Consider the following 23,022-nt stretch of genomic DNA (forward strand, 5'->3'; position numbering starts at 1 on the left):
CTATCTACTAGAGTTAAAATGAAGTGGTAGTAAGCAATTATAGGCCACCAAACGGTCTTAATTAGTTCGTTATATTATATATTTTTCAAAGAAAAATCAAAATTAATGCAAATTGAAATTTTTTTCAGGGACACATTTTGGGCTTACCGACTTAATAAGAAACCCAAAAATAATAGAATTCTAACATATTCCTTAGTTGATCTGATGTACTTTTAACAATTATCTATGTTTTTAACAAGTACAATACATCAATAACATCAGACTTAAAAAGTTTCTGGAAGGTTTATATAATCATATCTTTTAAACATATGATATAAGATCCTACCTATTAAAACTCTAGCATATTTTATCATTTCTAGAATTTTTTATAACAACAAGTTATTTCAGTCTGATGCATGAAATCCTATATTCTTTTAGAAACATATAGAAAATATAATCTGGATGCAGACAACATTAAAAAGGTCCGAAGATCATTCCATCAATGTTCTAAAACAACCAATGGACTTTCTATCATGCAGTGTGAACCAAGAGTACTTACTCTTTCCTATCATCTCTTGACAGTTAGGGAGGGAAAAGTTATCGTTAGTCAAAATACTGTCAAATAATTACTAGAAATCAATTAAAATCAAATCTTCTAAAAGGTCTTGTAATTTTAATCTGAAATTTTTGAACTATTCATGAATTCCAAAACTGGAGAGTATTGGACTCCTTAACAATTAATAAGAGGCTGGATGCACACTTTATATAGTTTGGATTTCATTAAAACAATAGCCACAGATGTTTGGATATCTATCGTCACCAGCCAAATTGACGCTGACAGTCAATGCTGAGTTATTTTAAATTATATATTTGTAAACACTTAACTACAAACTACAACCAACTTATCAATTTGTTCTCCAAAACAGTCTTACTACTTCCAAATCACAACCCTACTTCAGGTTACACGGTCAGAGAAAAGTAATCCTATTTTTCTAGAGGAAATAACATTTTATAATATACTCCAAAAATCTTTTAAACTGCCCTTGAAACAGAAATTGAAATTGAACTGAATTTCTTTGTAGGCCAGAATAATACTCAGTCATTATGAAATTGATATTCAAATTAATTATATTTCTTAACTTACAATAAGAATAAATGTTTAAACTACCTTTTCAGATAAACGCTGTTATGTAAGAAATTTTCAAACTGAATTTGCAAGTTACGCTCCCTGACCTCCTCCTCTAACTCTTCTTTACTGATCTCACAGGCACAAGTTCCTTGTTTAGGTAACTCTGCATTGTTTTCCTTTTCTTCTTCTTCCTTCTCTCTATCTTCTTCCTCTCTACTGTAAGTCGCCAGTGCTAAAATATTCAACATTTAAAACTTATAACAAGCTTAATATACTACACCCCTTTTGTAAACCATGCTAGTTTTCTACTATTATTACTAGACTGACTTCAATCTAATAAGTAGGTGCTGCTAAAATGATGATGTGTTCAATGATGCTTTTTGAAGATAAATCATTTCAAATCAATAAAACTACCATCAAATTGGAATTAAGCTATCTAAATTTTACCAAATCTTTTCAACTGAGTCCCATACAAATGCTGCCATAAGATTTATGACAATCCTATGTATTACTTTATTTTGAATGATAAACTCACGATTATGACAGTAATCTCTTGGAGCATATGATCTTGGATCCAACTCTCTACGTCTCCAGTAAACTTCATAATGAGTAACATTTCCATTGGGTTGGTTAGGTGGATCCCATGTAACATGCAACTCTCCAGGTTGAACAGCTCTGGCTTTTAAATTAGCAGGGACAGTTGGCACTATAATACACATTTAATTATATTAATAACAACACATAAAATATATATGCATATAAAAGCACATATTAAGACCTGGAATATTCATTCCTTAACATAAAAAAATCTTTGAGAGAAAAATTTTTCTTCGTAAAAACAATATGTTATTCAACTTTCAATTTTGAGTGACATATAAAAAAGAAATGTACAATAACAATATGTCACCTGACTTTTATTCAAGGCTACATAATAATTGAACTAAAACAGAAAATCTTCCAGACTTTGTATAAGACACACTCATTACAACAAAATTTGCAAACCTGAAAAATCTAAGGCCAATGTTAACTCTTCTTGAACCTCTTCTTCCACTCATATATTTTTTATTGCACGAGAGAATATTAACACAGATAGATATGTCCATTGCTCATGATTCATATGTTTAGCATTATAGCAAACCAGATTCAGAAAAATAGCTACTTTTCTTGTAAACCTAATGTTTTAAAATTAATCAACATCAAATATACAGATTGTTTGAGGTTGGCCTTCCTATGTTCAAGTCTGCGTCTTTAGCCACTAGCCTCAGACAAGTCAAGTTTTATTCAGACAGTAAGTATTTGCATGTTGTTTACACTGATAAGAAAAATGTAGGAATATTGGTTTTCAGACAAGTGGTACGAAAATATTTTGGTGCTGACTGTGGTCAATGCAGTCTCCAGTCATGTTTCAATACCATAAAGTAAAAAATTCTTATTATGACAAGTAACGCAAGTCCAACTTGCAGATAGCAGCTGATTTTACAAACAAAAAAACGAATACAGTGAAACCTGCTTCATCCAACACCTTAGTTTTCCAACATCCTGCTTTAACCGACACATTTTTCATTGTCCCAAAATATGCCAAGCTTAGCATGAAAAAAACCTGAGTATTTCCACACCCTGTTTAAACTGACATTTTTGTCTGGTTCCCCAGTGTGTCAAATAACACAGGTTACAATGTAATAATTGCAATTAATTTCACATGTACAACAGCTTGATATGTGCAAATTCTAGGATGATTTTATACTTACTACTGGCAGCTGTTCTGAAGTAGATAAGTTTACTCATGGCTCCATACTGGGTACTAGATGTCATGTATGTCTGGACAAACACTGCATACTGGGTCCACGGTCTCAACTGTACCAATAAGGCTGGGATAGTCTTACTATTCTTCATTGTGTTCTTGTTTAAGATATCACGTGTCTTCCAACTAGAAAATGTATCAAAACGGAATCTATATATCTATGGTTAAACACAATGTAACCTGCACAAGTTAAATATGTTTGGAGAAGAATGTGAACATCATCAAATGGAAGCATTTGAATTCAATTTAAAAGGTGAATAACTTTATGTCTTGCAGGATATCTGTGGAAGTGTGGTCCGATTATGTAAAGTTGTTATGCAGATAAAGTAGGGACTACAACCAGGTCAACGGTAAAAGAGAAAACAGGTGATCACTACAATTTCTAAGTGACACAATATGTGTTATAGATCATTGTGTTTATCTAGTCATGTCTTCTGACTTGAGAACAATCTATAAGATGTATTTCAATGTCTTCTGACTTGAACAATCTGTAAGATGTATTTCAATGTCTTCTGACTCGAACAATCTGTAAGATGCATTTCAATGTCTTCTGACATGAACAATCTGTAAGATGTATTTCAATGTCTTCTGACTTGAACAATCTGTAAGATGTATTTCAATGTCTTCTGACTTGAACAATCTGTAAGATGCATTTCAATGTCTTCTGACTTGAACAATCTGTAAGATGCATTTCAATGTCTTCTGACTTGAACAATCTGTAAGATGTATTTCAATGTCTTCTGACTTGAACAATCTGTAAGATGTATTTCAATGTCTTCTGACTTGAACAATCTGTAAGATGTATTTCAATGTCTTCTGACTTGAACAATCTGTAAGATGCATTTCAATGTCTTCTGACTTGAACAATCTGTAAGATGCATTTCAATGTCTTCTGACTTGAACAATCTGTAAGATGTATTTCAATGTCTTCTGACTTGAACAATCTGTAAGATGTATTTCAATGTCTTCTGACTTGAACAATCTGTAAGATGTATTTCAATCAAGTGTCCAATCAACAACTCTATAAACCAACTTATGTTGGCAGATACCTTATTTTGCATTTAGTCCTTTCTAGTACACTTCCCCACATCTTAATTTCACATTTTCAAATTTACTTGATGCATTTAAATAAAGGAAGATACGGACAAGTTTTACGTATTCACAACAATTTATATTCATGTAATTTTTTAACTCATGAAAGTCACAAAAATAAATCCCTTGCAAAAATGAGTTGTTTTACAGTAATTGTTTCTAAAATATTATATACTGCAGACTTACATATCATCACTGCATGCATCTCTGCCTTCGAAAATTGAGACATTTTGGAATGGACTGAAAAAGAAAACACAAGATTTAATATTTTTTTTATCTTCTATGAATAAAATTAATTTTGAGGTTAACATGGCATGTATCAATGAGATAGCAATTCAAGTTATAGTTCCTTATTATGAATAACACTTTTTATAATGCTGATCTCAAACTTTAAACCTAGTTATATATCTACCTATGTTTTTACTTACTTTTATACCTCATGTACTTCATATCTTAATAAAAAAGTAAACTAACCAAGTAGCATCAATCACTTGAGATTTTTCAAATTAATTTGCTTGGAGAAGATACTAAACAGTCAAATATGCTAAATATGGGCTTCAGATAATTTTGTTTATGTGACAAAAAAGCACCAAGCCAAAATATTAATGTAAAATACTACCAATTTGACAATAGAGTTATACTTACGCTTCTTTATACTTGATAACATAACTAATCAGGGCCCTTGTATCTCCCATTTTGTATCTATCCCATTTCAGGAAAGCTACATGTCCAGTTACTTGGAACACAGTTAAATTTAACGTTGATACATGACCTGTAAATAAGATATAAAGTCTGTGTAAAATATGTAAAAAAAGATCCTTCAGCTTATTTCTTTCATAAGAATAATGAATATTGGTTGTGTAAACTAAGGGAGTTTTGTGTGTATATATGTTGTTATTCAGTACATTTGAAAAGCTCATTGGTTATGTATATAAAACTTTTGATAGTGTGTCTTTCTATGCTGTGATATAAGACTGCTATGTATCAAGTTAGGGTGAAGGTTGGCGCCTGTTAAAATGTTTAAAACCACTTCATTTGTTTACACCTATTTAAAGTAATGAACCTGATGTTCAGTGATTGTCGCTTGTTTATAAGTATTCTCCTTTTTTTTAAATAAATTGGACGGTTTGTTTTCCCGTTTGAATGTTTTTTCATTAGTCATTTTTGGGGGCCCTTTATAGCTGTTTGGTGGGAGCCAAGGTTCTATGATGAATGCTGTACTTTGACCTATAATGGTTTACTTTTACAAATTGTGACTTGGATGGAGTGTTGTCTCATTGGCATTCTTACCACATCTTCTTGTATCTAATTGAATTAAATTGAAAAAGAAAGGTGAAGGTCAATTACAATACTTACATGGTGCTTGATCTCCATTGGTTGAATTGCTGATATCATTCAGAATGGGGGCAGTTTTTGACATCTTTATATTTTTCTCAAAGGTATTAATCAGACGAACACATAGCTTTCTGTTGTAGTGAAAGGTCAAATTCCCACTTTTGATTGTTAAATTGTTCTCGACATCTTTAGGAAACAATGTCTGTAGTTTTTCATTATCATTCACTAATAAGGCATACCTATAAGGAACAAAAAAAAAGTTTGAAATGACAATAGATATTGATATAAGTAATTTACAAACATTAACAGTTTCAATATTTTGCTTGCCTGTTTTCTGCACTATGTATTTTTGTTCTTTTTTTGTTATTTTAATGAGATATATTTGTATCTAATACATATAATATTGAATAACTACATCAATTTTAAGAGTTTATAATGTTAAATGTTTTATCAGTACCATAAAAATAACTGCTATGACACATGTAATTATCACCTAATTTTCTAAAGTTCAGGGTGTGTGTGTTCTTTATTTGATTTTTTACAATTAATAGCTTTTATTTTATTTCCTCTTTTGAATCTGGCAACTGTCGGACATATCACACTAGAATTAACAGTATAACATGGGTCTTCTGAGGTAAATGTCACATTTTTTCATAAAATATAATACATAAACATAAAATTATTCAATTGTTAAAAATTCACTCCAATCTATTACATGTACTACTTTAAAGGCAGGATTTTTTTTTCTCTTATAGTTATGGAACTTACCCATTAACTAAACTTTCTCCACCAATTACCCGTAATTTTTTAAAGAAGTTTAGTGACAATAATGCATGAGAATTATGAATCCATAAATATTCATTGATTTCTGTAATTTGTCCTAAATTTGTCTCAAGTTCTTGTTGTATATTGCCTGAAAAAATAGGTTAAAGATGAATATATATGCTGGTCATTTATAAGCGTACAAGTTAAATCGCTAATTATGGTGATATGCAACAACATGATAATTTTCATGATTGTTATTTACTTGAATCAATCAAATTAAACATATAACAAAGCAAGCTTATAAATTTTTATTTTGAGTATGTTCAGTTTGTATAGTGCCTTATCTGGAGTTTGTTTGTCTCTTGAGTTCAGTTTGTATAGTGCCTTATCTGGAGTTTGTTTGTCTCTTGAGTTCAGATTGTATAGTGCCTTATCTGGAGTTTGGTTGTCTCTTGAGTTCAGATTGTATAGTGCCTTATCTGGAGTTTGTTTGTCTCTTGAGTTCAGATTGTATAGTGCCTTATCTGGAGTTTGTTTGTCTCTTGAGTTCAGATTGTATAGTGCCTTATCTGGAGTTTGTTTGTCTCTTGAGTTCAGATTGTATAGTGCCTTATCTGGAGTTTGTTTGTCTCTTGAGTTCAGATTGTATAGTGCCTTATCTGGAGTTTGTTTGTCTCTTGAGTTCAGATTGTATAGTGCCTTATCTGGAGTTTGTTTGTCTCTTGAGTTCAGATTGTATAGTGCCTTATCTGGAGTTTGCTTGTATTTTGAATGGCAAATATCATATGATAAACTAGACTAATTCCCCCATTTTAACTGTTGCTGAGAATTCAAGATTGAGGAAATGACATTTTGATATTTTGGGTTTATAGCCCTTCCTTTTGTATAGCCTGCGTTAAATTGGCACATAGTTACTGTTAGGTCAATCTGAAAGAATTATATTGACCCATGAACAAAGTCTGCAGTTTGTAAACTGTATAGATGAATTAAAGGTAAGCATGATGCTTCTGCATCCAAAGTTTTGTCAATCTAAACATGCTAAATGCTGCAGTATAAAAGTGCACCTAACACAAATCAGACATTTTACTATCACAGGGGTCAAAGGTCAAATGTAAGGTCAGAGCAACCTGACTTTGATATGTCTACATAGGCCTTGTGAGATTCTACTCCAATAGCCTAACTTTTGTGGCAACAACTTCAAACAATGAATACTAACATAACTTCATTACTTAGTAAATAATCTAATATATCAACGTAGAAGAATACTATGACAACTAAACTTACTTCCTTTCATGATCCTGATTTCTAATGCCCCGTATATCTTAGTACAACCACTGAGATCTTGTGCTGCCTGTACACTATCTACTTTCTTACCAGAACATTCTACAATATATCAAAATATATGTAATTAAACATTTATAGAATAACTAATCTAGCATTTAAAAAGGGAAAATTATTCAACGAGTGACCGAACAAATTTAATTCATGAATGCGCGTAGCGCATGAGTTTATCAGTGTTCCAGCTAGGCCGTTTTCAGAGGGCGCGGCGCCCGCCCTTTCCTGAGTGGCGCCCTGTGCCCTTTTTACAGTTTCCAGGGCGCCCTGCCTTTTTTAAAGATCGATTGCATATTAATTTGTTCGTATTGATATGATACGCTATTTACTAAATTTTACCTGGGGAAAAGTTTATGACTTTGTTTACGACCCCAAGCTAATCAACGGTTACAACTGGTGTCATAATCTGTTGTGATAGGTGATCCATTTATCGGATGGGTCATAAATGATCATCAACATTAATTCATTCAAATAGAATCGGTCAGTCGGCAATTATCTTTGAAGAAATGTGCATACAACAACTTGGTCACAATTTGCGATGTTTACCGTAGTTTCATGGAGGAAACGTAATGACAGAAAGTTGAAAACCATAATAAATTCGTTGAAGACAGTATTTTACTTGTTTTCCGTAAAATAAACAGAAAATTCAGACGTATTTGTCATTGACTGCCTTCATTTTTTATACGAAAATAACAAAATCGGCCACCATATTGTGATCATATTAACATCTTATTTACGTACTGTTTACAGGGCTCACACTACTTCAGAATTATAGGGAGAAGTGACTTCTCTTTTTGAAACTGATAGGGAGAAGTGGTGAGATTTGAAAGAGAAGTGCTCATTCGTGCGGTGCGCTACAATGTTTGGATTTTACTTTAGTATAAACAGTCATTTGTAAATAATGTTCTTTTTATATTGTTCAATTCATATCTGACTGAGTATATAATTAAAGTCACATTTCAAAATTTTTAAAATTTACTAAGGTCCTTGTGAGAAACTACCAACTAAATATCTAGCACTAAATTGTTTTTAAATTTTTTTTAAAGGTAAAGAAATTATAATATATCAATTGCAATTTAATTAAAAACTATCTTGTGTGTGAAATTCAGTGTTTCTCATCAAAAGATATATAAAGGTAAGCTGGGCCATAATATATTGATATTAGCTGATTAGTGTAATAGTCTAAGAGTTAAGCAACTTTACAATAGTTTACAACAATCCATATAAATTATTGGGATTTCTATACACCAATCAATGATGAGTTTATTTAGATGTAACCAAAAGTGTAATAATGCGTGTGGAATTCGTAATTTTTCCTTTTGGGATCAATATTCTTCTGTCAGCTGTTCCATCCGTATATCCGTAGTAATTTTTGTAAAAATACGGATTTCGGTCATAGCTGGTCAGTTTCCGATCCGTAGTGTAGAAATCGGTCAACAATGGCAGACAATGCAAGAAAATTTACAAAAATAAACGATGTTTGACAAGTTATTTGGAAAGGATAATGACGTTTTTAATGCAATAAATGGATTGAACATTTACTGGAGGCAACTTGTATCACGTTTAAATGAAGTAACAAACTTATTTTGCAGCCGAAAGTTAGGTTGATGTACATTTTCGAGTAACAAGCACCGGAACTTACGGAAGTGCACGAAGTGATAAAATATAAAATAACTTGCTACACTTTGCAACCAGATGCTCCGCAGGGCGTAGCTTTATACGACCGCAGAGGTTGAACCCTGAGCGGTTGGGGCAAGTATGGACACAACATTCAAGCTGGATTCCGCTCTAAATTTGGATTGTGATTAAATAGTTGACACAGCATAGGTTTCTGACACAGAATGAATGTATTCAAATGAACTTAAAATTTTTGTTTTCTTCACTATGCTGTTGAATATTAATCCTCTCAAAAAAATGTTTGAAGAAATTTTCTTTTTATTTATGAAATTTCAAATGAGAAAAATTTAACCCAATTTTTTATTCACATCCCCCTTTCCCTTATTCCAAAACTAATTTCAATTAAAATATTCTAATGGAGTTTGCAACAATTACTACTCATTTAAATACATGATGTAAAAAAACTGCTTGTTATCACTGAATGGTAAAGATTATTTAAATTTATCAGTTGGTAGTAAAAAGTGAATATACATTGTATATTGTATATAACAAAGATTTAAGTTGATTCTGGACAAAGAAAGATAACTCCAATTGAAAAAAATTCTTGCAGATATTTCTTGCTTACTATACTGGACAAAGAAAGATAACTCTTAATTAAAAAAAAATTTGCTATTTCACAATATTGTGAAATTAGATATTTCTTGCCATTGCACAATACTGTGCAATTGAAAAGACTTGCTATTGCACAATACTTAATATAATAATTTTAGATCCTGATTTGGACCAACTTGAAAACTGGGCCCATAATCAAAAATCTAAGTACATGTTTAGATTCAGCATATCAAAGAGGCCCAAGAATTTAATTTTTGTTAAAATCAAACTTAGTTTAATTTTTGACCCTTTGCACTTTAATTTAGACCAATTTTAAAACTGGACCAAAAATTAAGAATCTACATACACAGTTAGATTTGGCATATCAAAGAACCCCAATTATTCAATTTTTGATGAAATCAAACAATGTTTAATTTTGGACCCTGATTTGGGCCAACTTGAAAACTGGGCCAATAATCAAAAATCTAAGTACATTTTTAGATTCAGCATATCAAAGAACCCCAAGGTTTCAATTTTTGTTAAAATCAAACTAAGTTTAATTTTGGACCCTTTGGACCTTAATGTAGACCAATTTGAAAACGGGACCAAAAATTAAGAATCTACATACACAGTTAGATTCGGCATATTAAAGAACCCCAATTATTCAATTTTGATGAAATCAAACAAAGTTTAATTTTGGACCCTTTGGGCCCCTTTTTCCTTAACTGTTGGGACCAAAACTTCCAAAATCAATACCAACCTTCCTTTTATAGTCATAAACCTTGTGTTTAAATTTCATAGATTTCTATTTACTTATACTAAGGCTATGGTGCGAAAACCAAGAAAAATGCTTATTTGGGTCCCTTTTTGGCCCCTAATTCCTCAACTGTTGGGACTGTAACTCCCAAAATCAATCCCAACCTTTATTTTGTGGTTATAAACCTTGTGTCAAAATTTCATAGATTTCTATTAACTTAAACTAAAGTTATAGTGCGAAAACCAAGAAAATGCTTATTTGGGCCCTTTTTGGCCCCTAATGCCTAAAATGTTGGGACCAAAACTCCCAAAATCAATACCAGCCTTCCTTTTATGGTCATAAACCTTGTGTTAAAATTTCATAGATTTCTATTCACTTTTACTAAAGTTAGAGTGCGAAAACTAAAAGTATTCGGACGACGACGACGACGACGACGACGACGACGACGACGCCAACGTGATAGCAATATACGACGAAAATTTTTTCAAAATTTGCGGTCGTATAAAAACAATGCTTCAATGTCTTTTCTTAAGATAATAAATTGTTTAAGTCTGAATTTCTTTAATTATCAATAAAAAGTTTTACAATTTAGGCACAGCAGAGGTAGAAAGGTGAAACTGGTAAAATGTGGCAGACCATAGAAACAGTATGAAACAGGTCACCTTTCAAAACATACTGCATATAAAGTTCAACTGTGCCAAGCAATGATAAAAAAACTTGTGTGACAAGCTGCTTGACAAGTTTTTCAGCCTTAAAAGTAGAAAGATAGAGTTCTATATGGGCTAATGATGTTGTTCTTGTATAACCTGTGATTCAAGGAATAAACACTGTTTGATTAACATCTTTTATTAAAATATGCCCTTTTCATATTATCATATCACGCGTTAAATGCCCTTTTTCAGGATTGGCACCCTGCCCTTTTGAAATCCTAGCTGGAACACTGTTAATTATCAGTGTTGTTCAGTCACAAGTTGAATATTTTTCAATATTTGAATTTTTTGATTATTTATTCTTTTTATTACATTGACAAATACAGGGAACTATATCTTTTTCTATGCATTCACAATTTGTTTTGATCGGACGTTATCCACATCTTGACTGCGCCTTTTGTTGTATGACATTAGAGGAGTAAAATAACCATGTTTATTTCACATGAGAAACTATCAGTTTTTATTTCACTGGGAAATCAATGTAATTCATTGCAACCAATGTAATAAGTCTCAGAAACTCATGAAAGTACAGGTAACAAGTATAGTGAAGTTTCTCATGAAAAATTAAAAAAGTAAAAAATAAATAAAAACATAAATTCAGATTTAAAATATGAAAGATAGTATTTTGTGTATAAGCAAAAAAATTGTAAGAGCTTACCCAGTATTAAATGGTAGTTCTTGACAAGAAAAAGTAAAAGATAAAATGATATAAAATATGCTGAAAAACATTTTCATGATGGAGAGTTGTCTCATTGGTACTCATACCACATCTTCTTGTATAGATATTTCTATATAATGTAGAAATAAACTCTGCACTCTTTGGTCCAAGAGTTTGATATTTCCAATATGATCTACCACCCACCTTTTGGACAGGTATCTTTACATTTTATACATCTATTTAGTGTATTGTCCATGCTATCTCTGGTAAATCCTGCTGGACATTCAGCCACACACCTCCCGGGATAATCATTTCCAAGTGCTGGGTCGTTTAACAATTTTAATTTCAAATCCAAACATTCCTTTTCCAATAAACATCTTCTGTTCTTGTACTGAAAAAATTATAATTGGGAAATGAGATAAACTAATACTATGCAAGTGATTTCATAATTATTTTCAGTTACACTAGACAAAAGTTTGCACATTTAAATGTGTGAGCCATAAGGCCGTAGTTTTTTTATTTTTAGTTTTACGCACCCTCCTACCCTAATTTTTGCCAAATAGGAAAAAAAATTAAATTAAAAATGTTGATTTTTTTATTTTTTTTCTCCTCCGACCCAGTGTTTTTCATGCAAAAAAAATATATTTTTAGTTCATAACTGCATGAAAGAATCTAAATTTATGCTCTTGGTGATTTAGTAAGTTGTTGCACATTGATTTTCAATTCAAACCTTGTCAAGAAAAAAAAATAGTTGTTACACTAGTAGAAAATCTCCTGGTGAAATATATCGTCCTAAATATGCATGAAATATTTGACACTGGACGTTAAGCAACCAACAATCAATCAATCAAACCTGGTGAAATAAAAAAATTTTTTTTTGATATTGACGGTTGGTATTAAAAAAAAAATCAGCAGCAGCAGTTTTTTTTTTGTTTTTTTTTCGTCCTCCTACCCATTGGTTTTGTCAAAAAATTTCGTAAAACTAAAAATATAATAACAATGGCCTAAGTGAGTTGTGTGCACTTCTACTATCCAGTTTTGTCTGTTAGATGCACATGATTCATTATATTTTTTAAATAGAATGTAATAACTGCACTTACAAGTTTATTAAAATAAACAATTAAACAAGTAAGTTCCCCTTGGACTAAAGTATCTTTACCTTACATATATTTCAAACTCAAAGATAATGTTTTCCCATGATTATGTCTTTTATAAAGGTGGGTTTTTTTTCTTTTTATGCACTGTGTTTCACACATTTTCTAGGCTTATATTCGCACTATTTTCAAATTTCACCCCAATATTTTTTTATAATGTTACAGCATGTATGTTAAACTTCTATCACTATCACATATTATCGTACCATATAAGTTCCACCAGGGCAACTATTGCGACATCTAGATTCCCTTTGATCTGTGAAGATGACATTCTTACAAGCATCACAGTCCATACTCGATTCACCAGAACATCCTCCTAAACAGTTCTCACTGCAACATCCTGTTCTGTTGTGGATACAGAATCTATCTTTCCCACAGAGACAGTCTACAAGAAAACAAAAATAAATCTATCAGTTATTCATGTCCATGTATTTATAGTAAAAAAAAATTAACCAACAAAAGTATGTAGAAAATGCATCAATTCTGATCCAACATTTCCTAATAATGAATTCTCAACTAGAAGGTCCTGATTTGTGGGGAGTCCTAGTTGTTAACATTACAGAGACATGCATGTGAAATTGATATAGATGCCATTCACAACTACAGATCAAGTCAGGGAATTTTTATTCCTGTAATTAAATGTTTCAAGCTATCTTTGCTACCCAAGGGTTACAGTCCTCTCCTCTAGAGCTTCTTCGCTAATCAATGGTTATGATCCAGTCCCATCCTCTCCTAGAGAGCAGACTGGGTAGGAACCCTTGGCTAGTGAAGATGGTTTCCAGTCTGATATGGAGTTGTTTTTCAAACTTCAGTAAATGAGACTGCTAAATAATCACACTAATATAATTGCTTATCATTCACAATGTCTATGGTGTCTGCCTCTTCAGCTCTATTACAGTGTTTTTTTATAAAAAAAAATTAAAAAATGCATTAATTAAAGGCATTCTATTATTACATACAGGTCATTGTGATTGACTGATTTCTAAAAAGGATAGTTCAATACAGAGGAATGACCTTAATTTCTTAATGTCATATATAATTAATTAATCTTTGTGTAATTTGGTCTCTTGAGGAGAGTTGTTTCATTGGCAATCCTACCACATCTCCTTAATATGGAATAATTTTTAATTAATGTTCACATAAATTTATAAAAAAAATCATGGTATAAATATACCGTAATCAAACTAAAAATTAATTATTAACACCTTTTAGAAAATTCAAAACTTTCCATTCTCGACCACAACATATGAATTAACATGACATTCTATGCAGATCTAATAAAAGATGGAATGTCCCAACCAGTAATTTGTTTTTCTACAGGATAATAAAATCAACACTTAAATGTGTGACTTGTTTTCCCAAGTAAACAATCCTTAAGGTTAAATACAAGGTAACAACGCATGATCAACCAAGCATAGGAACCAAAAAATAACTTCTAATCTCCATTAGTCACATGAATTGTGATAACTGTGTATTAATTGACAATCTATTTTCAAAGTAGTGTAATAATAAGTCTCCAGGAGTTGTTTACAATGTTAAACAGTGGTCGATTTACATGTCAGTACAACTGTATATATATATCGATAATGTAGCGTACTTCAATGAACTGCACCAGATTGTATAACTCTAACAGATGATAGCTTGATCCAACAATAAACAACACTCAAACTACTATTGATTAAGTCATTTTTCTGTTATGTCCTTCTGAATTCAAAATGTTAGATTACTAAAATGATTCAATGATGCGTAAAATGTACAAATCCATTAGTGTTGTACATTTTATGCATATTAAATGATGAATATCACATTAATAACTAACTTTTCATGAATTCAAGGTGTAGAGCTTGTTAATTTATATATATATTGAATGGATAGTGTCCAGCAGCAAATATTACAAGCATTTTCAGAATGTAAACATGGTTATTGACGAGAGATGGATATACCTTGCTTAATGTACAAGAACAAAGCACTAATTTAAATTTCAACATGCTAAGTTCACAAAGTACATATATCACAAATCCATAGAGAGATAGCTTTTCAGATACATTATTTTCAGTGAGATAACCAGTACATCTTGCACTAACTTCTTGGAAAATCATGTGATGACATTACTAGCTTTATATAATATATATATATAGCCAACATCAATTTAAACAAGTATTGAGTTTAACCCCTTCTTGGATTGAACCCACATCCTCTAGAGCACAAAGAGGACGGATAGACCTGAAAGATTGAACCCACATCCCCTAACACACAAAGAGGACTGATACACCTGAAAGATTGAACCCACATCCTCTAACACACAAAGAGGACTGATAGACCTGAAAAATTGAACCCACATCCTCTAACACACAAAGAGGACTGATAGACCTGAAAGATTGAACCCACATCCTCTAACACACAAAGAGGACTGATAGACCTGAAAAATTGAACCCACATCCTCTAACACACAAAGAGGACTGATAGACCTGAAATATTGAACCCACATCCTCTAGCACACAAAGAGGATTGATACACCTGAAAGATTGAACTCACATTCTCTAACACACAAAGAGGACTGAGACATGAAAGATTGAACTTACATCCTCTAACACACAAAGAGGATTGATACACCTGAAAGATTGAACTCACATTCTCTAACACACAAAGAGGACTGAGACCTGAAAGATTGAACCCACATCCTCTAGCACACAAAGAGGACTGATAGACCTGAAAGATTGAACCCACATCCTCTAACACAAAAAGAGGATTGATAGACCTGAAAGATTGAACCCACATCCTCTAACACACAGAGGACTGATAGACCTGAAAGTGTTGTGATAAAAATTTACTCAAAATAAATTACAAATTTACATTTCAAAACACCTTTTTTAAATCCCAGCTGTTGCAAATCACAACCATTCAGAAGTCACTGCAATCTGTGAGCATTTGTAATAAATATTTGAAAATTGTTTCTGTTTTAAACAATTTTTTTCCCCATCATAATTATATTCATATTTGAGGCAACCTTCAGATACATTGAATTATAGCTGAAAAAACTTATTAATTTACTTTGAAAGTTATGAGATCTTCATTTTATTACAAAACTTATCATCTATATCATAAATTTCATACATACATGACATACATGTACTTGTATATAATATATATGTCAACAATTTCTATAATCAGTTCTCTTCTGGAAAGCATTCAAATTTAAATTAATTTGAAAAACAAATTAAGAGCATGTTGAGAGATGTCAATGATATCCTACTTTGTTACATATTTGCAAACTGTTTTTAAGCTGTTGAAACAGTTTTTGATGTTGCTCATTTTAAGTGATGTCCAATAATCCCCAAAACTAAAGAACAGCAATCCCTTTTGATGTATATATGACACTTAGGAACAAAATAGTTGTGTAAGTTCAAGAGTTATGACCTTGGCCTGTTTATGTGTCCAAAATAACCATAGATAGTTATAGAAAACATTGACAACAATCTAAATATAGGCAAAACAATTTGATAAACAAATTTTGGGTACATGTACATGTAGGTTTGTGATATTAAAAGAAATAAATTTTCTGTGATTTTGATATTTACAAATAAGTAAAAAAAAAAGTAATTCTTTCAAATGAGGCAAAAAAAGGGGAAAACTACATGTAAACTGTTTGAAAAGAGTGATAGCAGTGAATTGTGGATATCTCACGTAATATTGTAAGCTGCTGTCTTGTAAAAATAATGTTGAGGAAATATTCTGTGATTGAATTCATTGGGGTGAAAGATTAATTTATTACACCTCTACAACACTATGATCTTTTCATAAATAAGCTGTTGATTATATTTTAACCCTGGATAATACTTTTCAACATAATCCACTTAAATGGTGTTTTTTATTGAAAGAAATACTTCATTTGTAAACCTTAAACATACATGTACAAAATTTACCTGTACCCTTTACTAAAATAATAGTTATTAACAAGTACTGTTACACTATATCTAGCTAATGGCTTATATTTAGATGTCAACCAGTTTAGTTTAAGATTTCCCCAAAGGACAAAAATCTAAATCTTGAAAAAAAAATTGCACTGATTTTAAATAAGATGTACATGTGTAATAGCTAAACCAGAATCTTCTATTTAAACATACATGTACATGTATATGTGTCATTTGCCACAGGCATTCACAATAAATGGCACACTAATTGTATTACCACAAACTCCTGTTTGTATTTGATATGGAAAACCCAGAAATAAATTTGATTTAACCAAGAAGGACTCAGCTACATATATACATATATATAAACGAGTCTAAATTGTAAACTACATTCAAACCTATGATTGTGTTGGATAAAAACCGCAATATTTATATGTGTGCATGTTATATAGTTAGTAGTCTACTTGTAATTTTTTAAACTGTCAATAAACTCATTATACGAAGAATAAAAAATATTGTACCATAGACACACATTTTGTCTACAGAACCAGAATCAGTGATCATGATCATGCTGGGGCCTAAAATAAAATATTGTTTGTTTCCCCAATCCCGACCGAACCTGCAAAATTGATGCTACTCATAAAATTTTATTGTCAAAACTAAGTCAAATATTATTTTATTCATTTTGGATTTTCAGGCTTTCCAGATCGTCCAATAATGTTCAAGCTTTTTGGAAAAACAAAATTATTTCCCTACCTACATGTACCTACCAACACCTGGCTTGGCAGAGTCGGGATTGGGGAAACAAACAATATTTTAATTTAGGCCTGGTATGAAAAAATAGTAAAAGGAGCCTGTTGTTTAGTGGTTGTCCTTTGTTGATGTGGTTCATAATTATAATTATATATTATTGCTTTTTGTTTCTCGTTTTTTTTTTTAAATATACTAGACCTTTATTATGGTTCTCCTGTTTGAATTATTTCACTTTAATTAGTCATTTTTGGGCTCTTAATTATAGCTTGCTGTTCAGAGTGAGCCAAGGCTCTGTGTTGAAGGCTGTACTTTGACCTATAATTGTTTACTTTTTACACATTGTGACTTGAATGGAGAGGTGTCTCATTGGCACTCATTTCATATCTTTGTAATTCTAAATAAGGTAGGAAGGTGGAGATCATTATGAGTTTGTTAGGTTTATACATGTATTTCCATTGAATGTCAAACAGTTTAAGACTTAGTTGCATGTTAACAAAATGTTCCTTTTAAACAAATACCTATTTGAATATCATGTGAAACATTCAATCTGATTCATATACAGATCATGTAAGCAAAGCATGGACACTAGATCTGTGGTTCAATCAGATTGTGAAACACCCAAAATCATATGTGATCAATGCTACCAATCCATGAAGTTAAAAAAGGGAAAAGACATTTTACTTCCTTAACAAGAATCTGTAGGAGTTCGGAGTGAGGACAATGACCGATGGTACAAACGAACAAACCATGATGCAAAACAACAAGCTATTAATGCTGCTTTTGTTTCAATGATTTTAAGCAATAAAAGGATTTGTAATTTAAACCATTTTTTTACAAATACTAATAGATACATTTGTATCTACGTACAATGAACTGCTACAAGCTCACAGAAATATAATATCTCAAAGACGCAATACCTGTAGTTAAATCTCTGTAACAATAGATAAATCATTGTATCATCTTTTATAAAACCTGCTATATAATTTAGAGGCAAAATTCTAGAAACTCTATTACCTTTTAACTGACAAAATACATATCTTCCCACAGATTTTATAACATTCTATTCTTCTAGTTTCATGGGGTTTTTTTTCCGATTAAATAATAAATGAAATTTTTGATTTACATGTATTATAAATTAATGATTTACAAATTAAAGATAAAATATTTTTTTCTATAACTTCCTGCAAGTTCAGTTTGCATATATTGTCAGTCATTACATTCAGTATTCATACATCCAATGCCACAAAATATTTGTTTCAGGATTGCCACAGACATATTTTTAGATGCCACAAATATTTGTTTAAGGATTGTAATCATCTTTATATATATAATCATCTGTAAAACTGGTTGTACTGAAAATGTTTTATAAATTATTTCTTTCATCTGCTGGGATGTGGGTGCAAAACCACACACTTGTAGAACAGCCAAAACTACATGTACATGTAGGTTGGTAAGTTTGTGTCAAATGATTTACCTTGTGAATTAATTTATACTCCTCCAATTTTGTATAATTTATATTTTAGAAGAGAGATTTATAGTGTACATTTTTTTTAATTTTTATTTTCTTAATTTAAGTGAGTTCTATTTGTATTTTGGATGTCATCATTTCAATGCTGATATTGGCCTTTAAAAACATTTGTAGCTGAGGCTGACACCGGAAACCCCATACCTACATGTATGTCTTGCTTTTTGACTACTTCAAGGCGGGACAAAAATGGTTCTTCCATCTTTTAGATATATTCTGTAAATTTGTTAATAGCGAAATCAAATCGCTGTAGTTGTCTTGAAAGGGTTAAACGTGAAATTAAGCATCCACAAAAATAAGTTGATTATAAACAGTATATGATTCATATGAAATGTTTATAATTCCCCAAAAAACAAAGCAACATCAGTAATAACAGCATTGTAAAGTTTGATAAAAAAAAAGTTGGACGGGTGAAGGTCATCTTATTATAAGGATGAACCATTAACATTATAAACAAGGAGTAACTATAGTAATTGAATTAAATTCCCTGAATTTCAGATAGTTTTGAACTCCACCCACTTTAAAATTAGCTGCAAGATGTGATAATCTTCATGGTTTTTCCAGGTAATAGTAAATTGGAAAATTATTGCAATGTTTTTGTTAATTGTGAAAAAATGTGACAGGATACATTTTCATTTTTGTTTTGTAAGATAATTAAAATACAGCATGCACATACTGTCAGTAAAAAATGTTGTTGAGGATATATACAATATTATAAACATTATTAATCATGAAACTATGTACACATTGAAATCTAAATTTACAGTGCAAATGTACTTTCTGCTCTTTGGTCGGGTTGTTGTCTCTTTGACACATCCCGTTTCCATTTTTTGGTCTATTCATTCGAAATTTATGCAAGTAATGTAACAAAGAATAAGTTTTAGGTATGAATGGCAATATACAGCTTGTAAACCATTATAAATCCCCAGTATAACATCCCGATTTTGTTTTTATTGTTGTTTTTTTAGTTTAAACATTCCCTGTGCAGCCATGCAATAGTGTCACTGTACCTAAATCAATAAAATACAGTCACATGCATGTGCCAGGATTAATATCTATTTGTCCTTTTTGTACTGACGATTCTATAAAAGTACAATATTTTACTACAGTATTAAAATAACATCCGGACAATAGGAAACTGATTGATCGTAAGGCTTTATGGCAGACAACATTATCCTGGACAGACATTATCTACAGTAAACAACTGATACACCTAAATCACTCTAGCAAACCAAACATTAAATAAATCTCCATCAATTCTATTTCATTACCATATATGTCACACAGCTTTAATTTATTAATATGGAGTTTTAACAACACATTTATATTTTAGTAGTAAGATAAACCAGCATGATCATAATACATGTACATTTTTAGAAGTTACACACCATACAATAGACCCATATCATTTTTCCTTGAAACCTGACAGAAACGATCACATGTACTGCAGTAATACTCGACGAAAGGGTCTGGAAGGTAGTGATTTTGTTTGCCTTTAAATACGTCCGAAATACAGATTTTTCTTTATAAGAAAGCTTCCCTGAATACATGTATGTCAAAATAATGGCTTAAAATTGTTCTTACATAGTTAAGGAAGTTCGCTTGTCATGCTTAGAAATTTTTGTCAGATTTTCGGAATCCACAGGTTTTATCCATTTGAATGCCTTAAAAAAATTTGCCCATTTTCTTCATTGTTCTTTATATAAATCTTTCATATGTTTCATTATAAATTATAAGCCATCTATTAAAGTCTTAAAAAATAATATTTTTAGACCTTATACTTGATAAAGTTATGAAAAATCATTTTCCCACCAAAATTTCAATTGCTTATATCTAAAAAAAACAAGCACATTGACTGTTTATTTTATTTTTGCTCTTTTGATTCCTTTATGAATTCCCTATCCATTTACAGCTTGTTATTTTGAAACTGAGTAGGGAACTTCCTTAAAACTGTTGTATGCACTTGACAGAATCAATGCTGTGTTGAAAATGCACATGGTTTCCAATATGGTCTTGATGGTCATTTTTGCTTTTTCTTAACCCTATACTAACCTTAGATAAATGCAATATAAACTGCAATCATTCTTCTATTCTCAATTTGTGAAATTGTTATATTTCAGTTGCATACAAGTAAAATTTTATAAAATAAAAATTCCCTGGCCTATGAAGAAGACTTATAATACTGACGATAATCAGAAATTACCCTGCTTTACATTTTCACATCTTTCTTTCTTTCAAATAAAAGAGGGGTGAGAGACTGAGAGGGACAGTCAAACTCATCCTATTATAAAAACTTACCAAGATTTTTTTGACAATGATTATATGTCCAGCATCGTTTAATTTCTCTGTGGTTTTCAAATTCACTTTTTGGAGTTGCAGCACAGTAAGCTGGGCACATGTCAACACATTCAGCTGTCTTTTTGTTGTCCTTGATGAAATGGTCTTTACGATCGACTCCTTTGGCAATTCTCGTCCAATCAATGGTATCAATGTAACATAACATGGGGTTCTTTTCAAGACGCACAGCTCCTCTTTCAATCACAGTTAATCCAATTAATCCTAATTCCTCCAAATCCATCATTTCAAATGCAACAAAGGCGAAATTGAAAAAAAGGCGCTGGCCTCTAATAACAGAAAGATTTGGAAAGATATTGCTTAAAGTTTTTAATCCATAAACTCGGTAAAGCAGAAGATAATCAGTAATTTCGACTAGATTTGGAAATGACAGTTGGCGATATTGCTCTTCGTTTGCACCTTCTATCAACAGAATACTTAATGATCCCTCAATCACTGTACAATTTTCTAATTTGTCAAAGTTCTCTACTTTGTTCCGTATGTCAATATTCTTACAAACTGAAATAGAAAAAACAAAAACATTTAAATGTCTTCAGCAAGAATAGCAAAAGCACAACATATAAAGCCTTTATTCCAATTATTCCATACTAATCTTGGAAAGAAGATAAATAGTATTATACATAATTTTTTTAATACATAGTTGAAGATTAAACCATAAATTAAGGGATATTGGTTTTTCCCCCTATCAATTGGTTGGTTGATAGCTGTTTACCATACAGCAGCAAATTTTACATAGAAATTTAGGACAATAATATATTCATGTTGATCGATATTTAATTTTGTAATAGGCCCAAAAGTTGAATGAGATTTTTCACATGCTAGCTGAATGAAGGTAAGAGGACTGACAGACATCACTCTATCTAGACACATCATTCTCACTCCGAGAAGTCTAAATGTTCTTAGACATGCCTGTTAATACTGATGTAGATATATTCAGATTATAAGAATGACCTGACCAGGGGTCAAATCTGCTACCTACTACTACAGAGGCAAGCATACTACCACAAGATTTGTAGACAATAAAGTTTAAAGAGTAACTCAAATAACTGTTAAATTATCTTATGGGAACTGGTTGATTGCTATCCATGATCAACAGAAAATTCTGCTTCTATTTATTTTTTCGATATAATCCATTTACATTAATTACAACCAACACAATAAAGCTTAAACACTGGGACTATATTGAGTTTTTTTTTTATATCACATTTGGAGCCTTTTATATACTAACTACAAATGTATATTCATTTCCCCTACCCCATTTTACAATGACAATGCCTAATTGAGAAGTGACCCTGAAAATTGAATTCTTAAAAGAATGTCTTCAAAATTTTCCACCATAGTTTGACGAGGTGTAATGTCATACATCAACAGTGAAAGTCAATTTCCTGGTTTTACTTTTTCTTTTCTTTTTTACTGTAAATTGTTTTCCAGAATTTGCATAACAGATACATGATATGACAGATGTTCTCATTGTAAGAGATAACTATGACACACATATATACATAAATATATATGTACAATAATCACTTCTTTTTCACTTAAAATTACTCCCCCA

The 23,022-nt window shown here is 31.3% G+C and overlaps 1 protein-coding gene across 8 annotated transcripts in view; it reads right to left on the reverse strand.

The window, feature by feature from the left end:
* LOC134715200 (insulin-like peptide receptor) overlaps positions 1-23,022 on the reverse strand; it is a 61,674-nt gene that overhangs the window by 24,323 nt on the left and 14,329 nt on the right. For all 8 annotated transcript variants that reach the window (XM_063577221.1, XM_063577230.1, XM_063577229.1 and 5 more), the window contains exons 2-12: positions 21,411-21,965; positions 13,130-13,308; positions 11,974-12,160; positions 7,386-7,484; positions 6,105-6,249; positions 5,358-5,575; positions 4,647-4,773; positions 4,188-4,241; positions 2,857-3,035; positions 1,644-1,814; positions 1,148-1,340 (exon numbers count right to left, since the gene is read on the reverse strand). In XM_063577221.1, coding sequence (XP_063433291.1) covers positions 1,148-1,340; positions 1,644-1,814; positions 2,857-3,035; positions 4,188-4,241; positions 4,647-4,773; positions 5,358-5,575; positions 6,105-6,249; positions 7,386-7,484; positions 11,974-12,160; positions 13,130-13,308; positions 21,411-21,965 — 2,107 coding nt within the window. The remainder of the gene's footprint in view (positions 1-1,147; positions 1,341-1,643; positions 1,815-2,856; positions 3,036-4,187; positions 4,242-4,646; positions 4,774-5,357; positions 5,576-6,104; positions 6,250-7,385; positions 7,485-11,973; positions 12,161-13,129; positions 13,309-21,410; positions 21,966-23,022) is intronic.

Source organism: Mytilus trossulus, chromosome 4 (genome assembly GCF_036588685.1).
Source record: "Mytilus trossulus isolate FHL-02 chromosome 4, PNRI_Mtr1.1.1.hap1, whole genome shotgun sequence".
NCBI lineage: Eukaryota > Metazoa > Mollusca > Bivalvia > Mytilida > Mytilidae > Mytilus > Mytilus trossulus.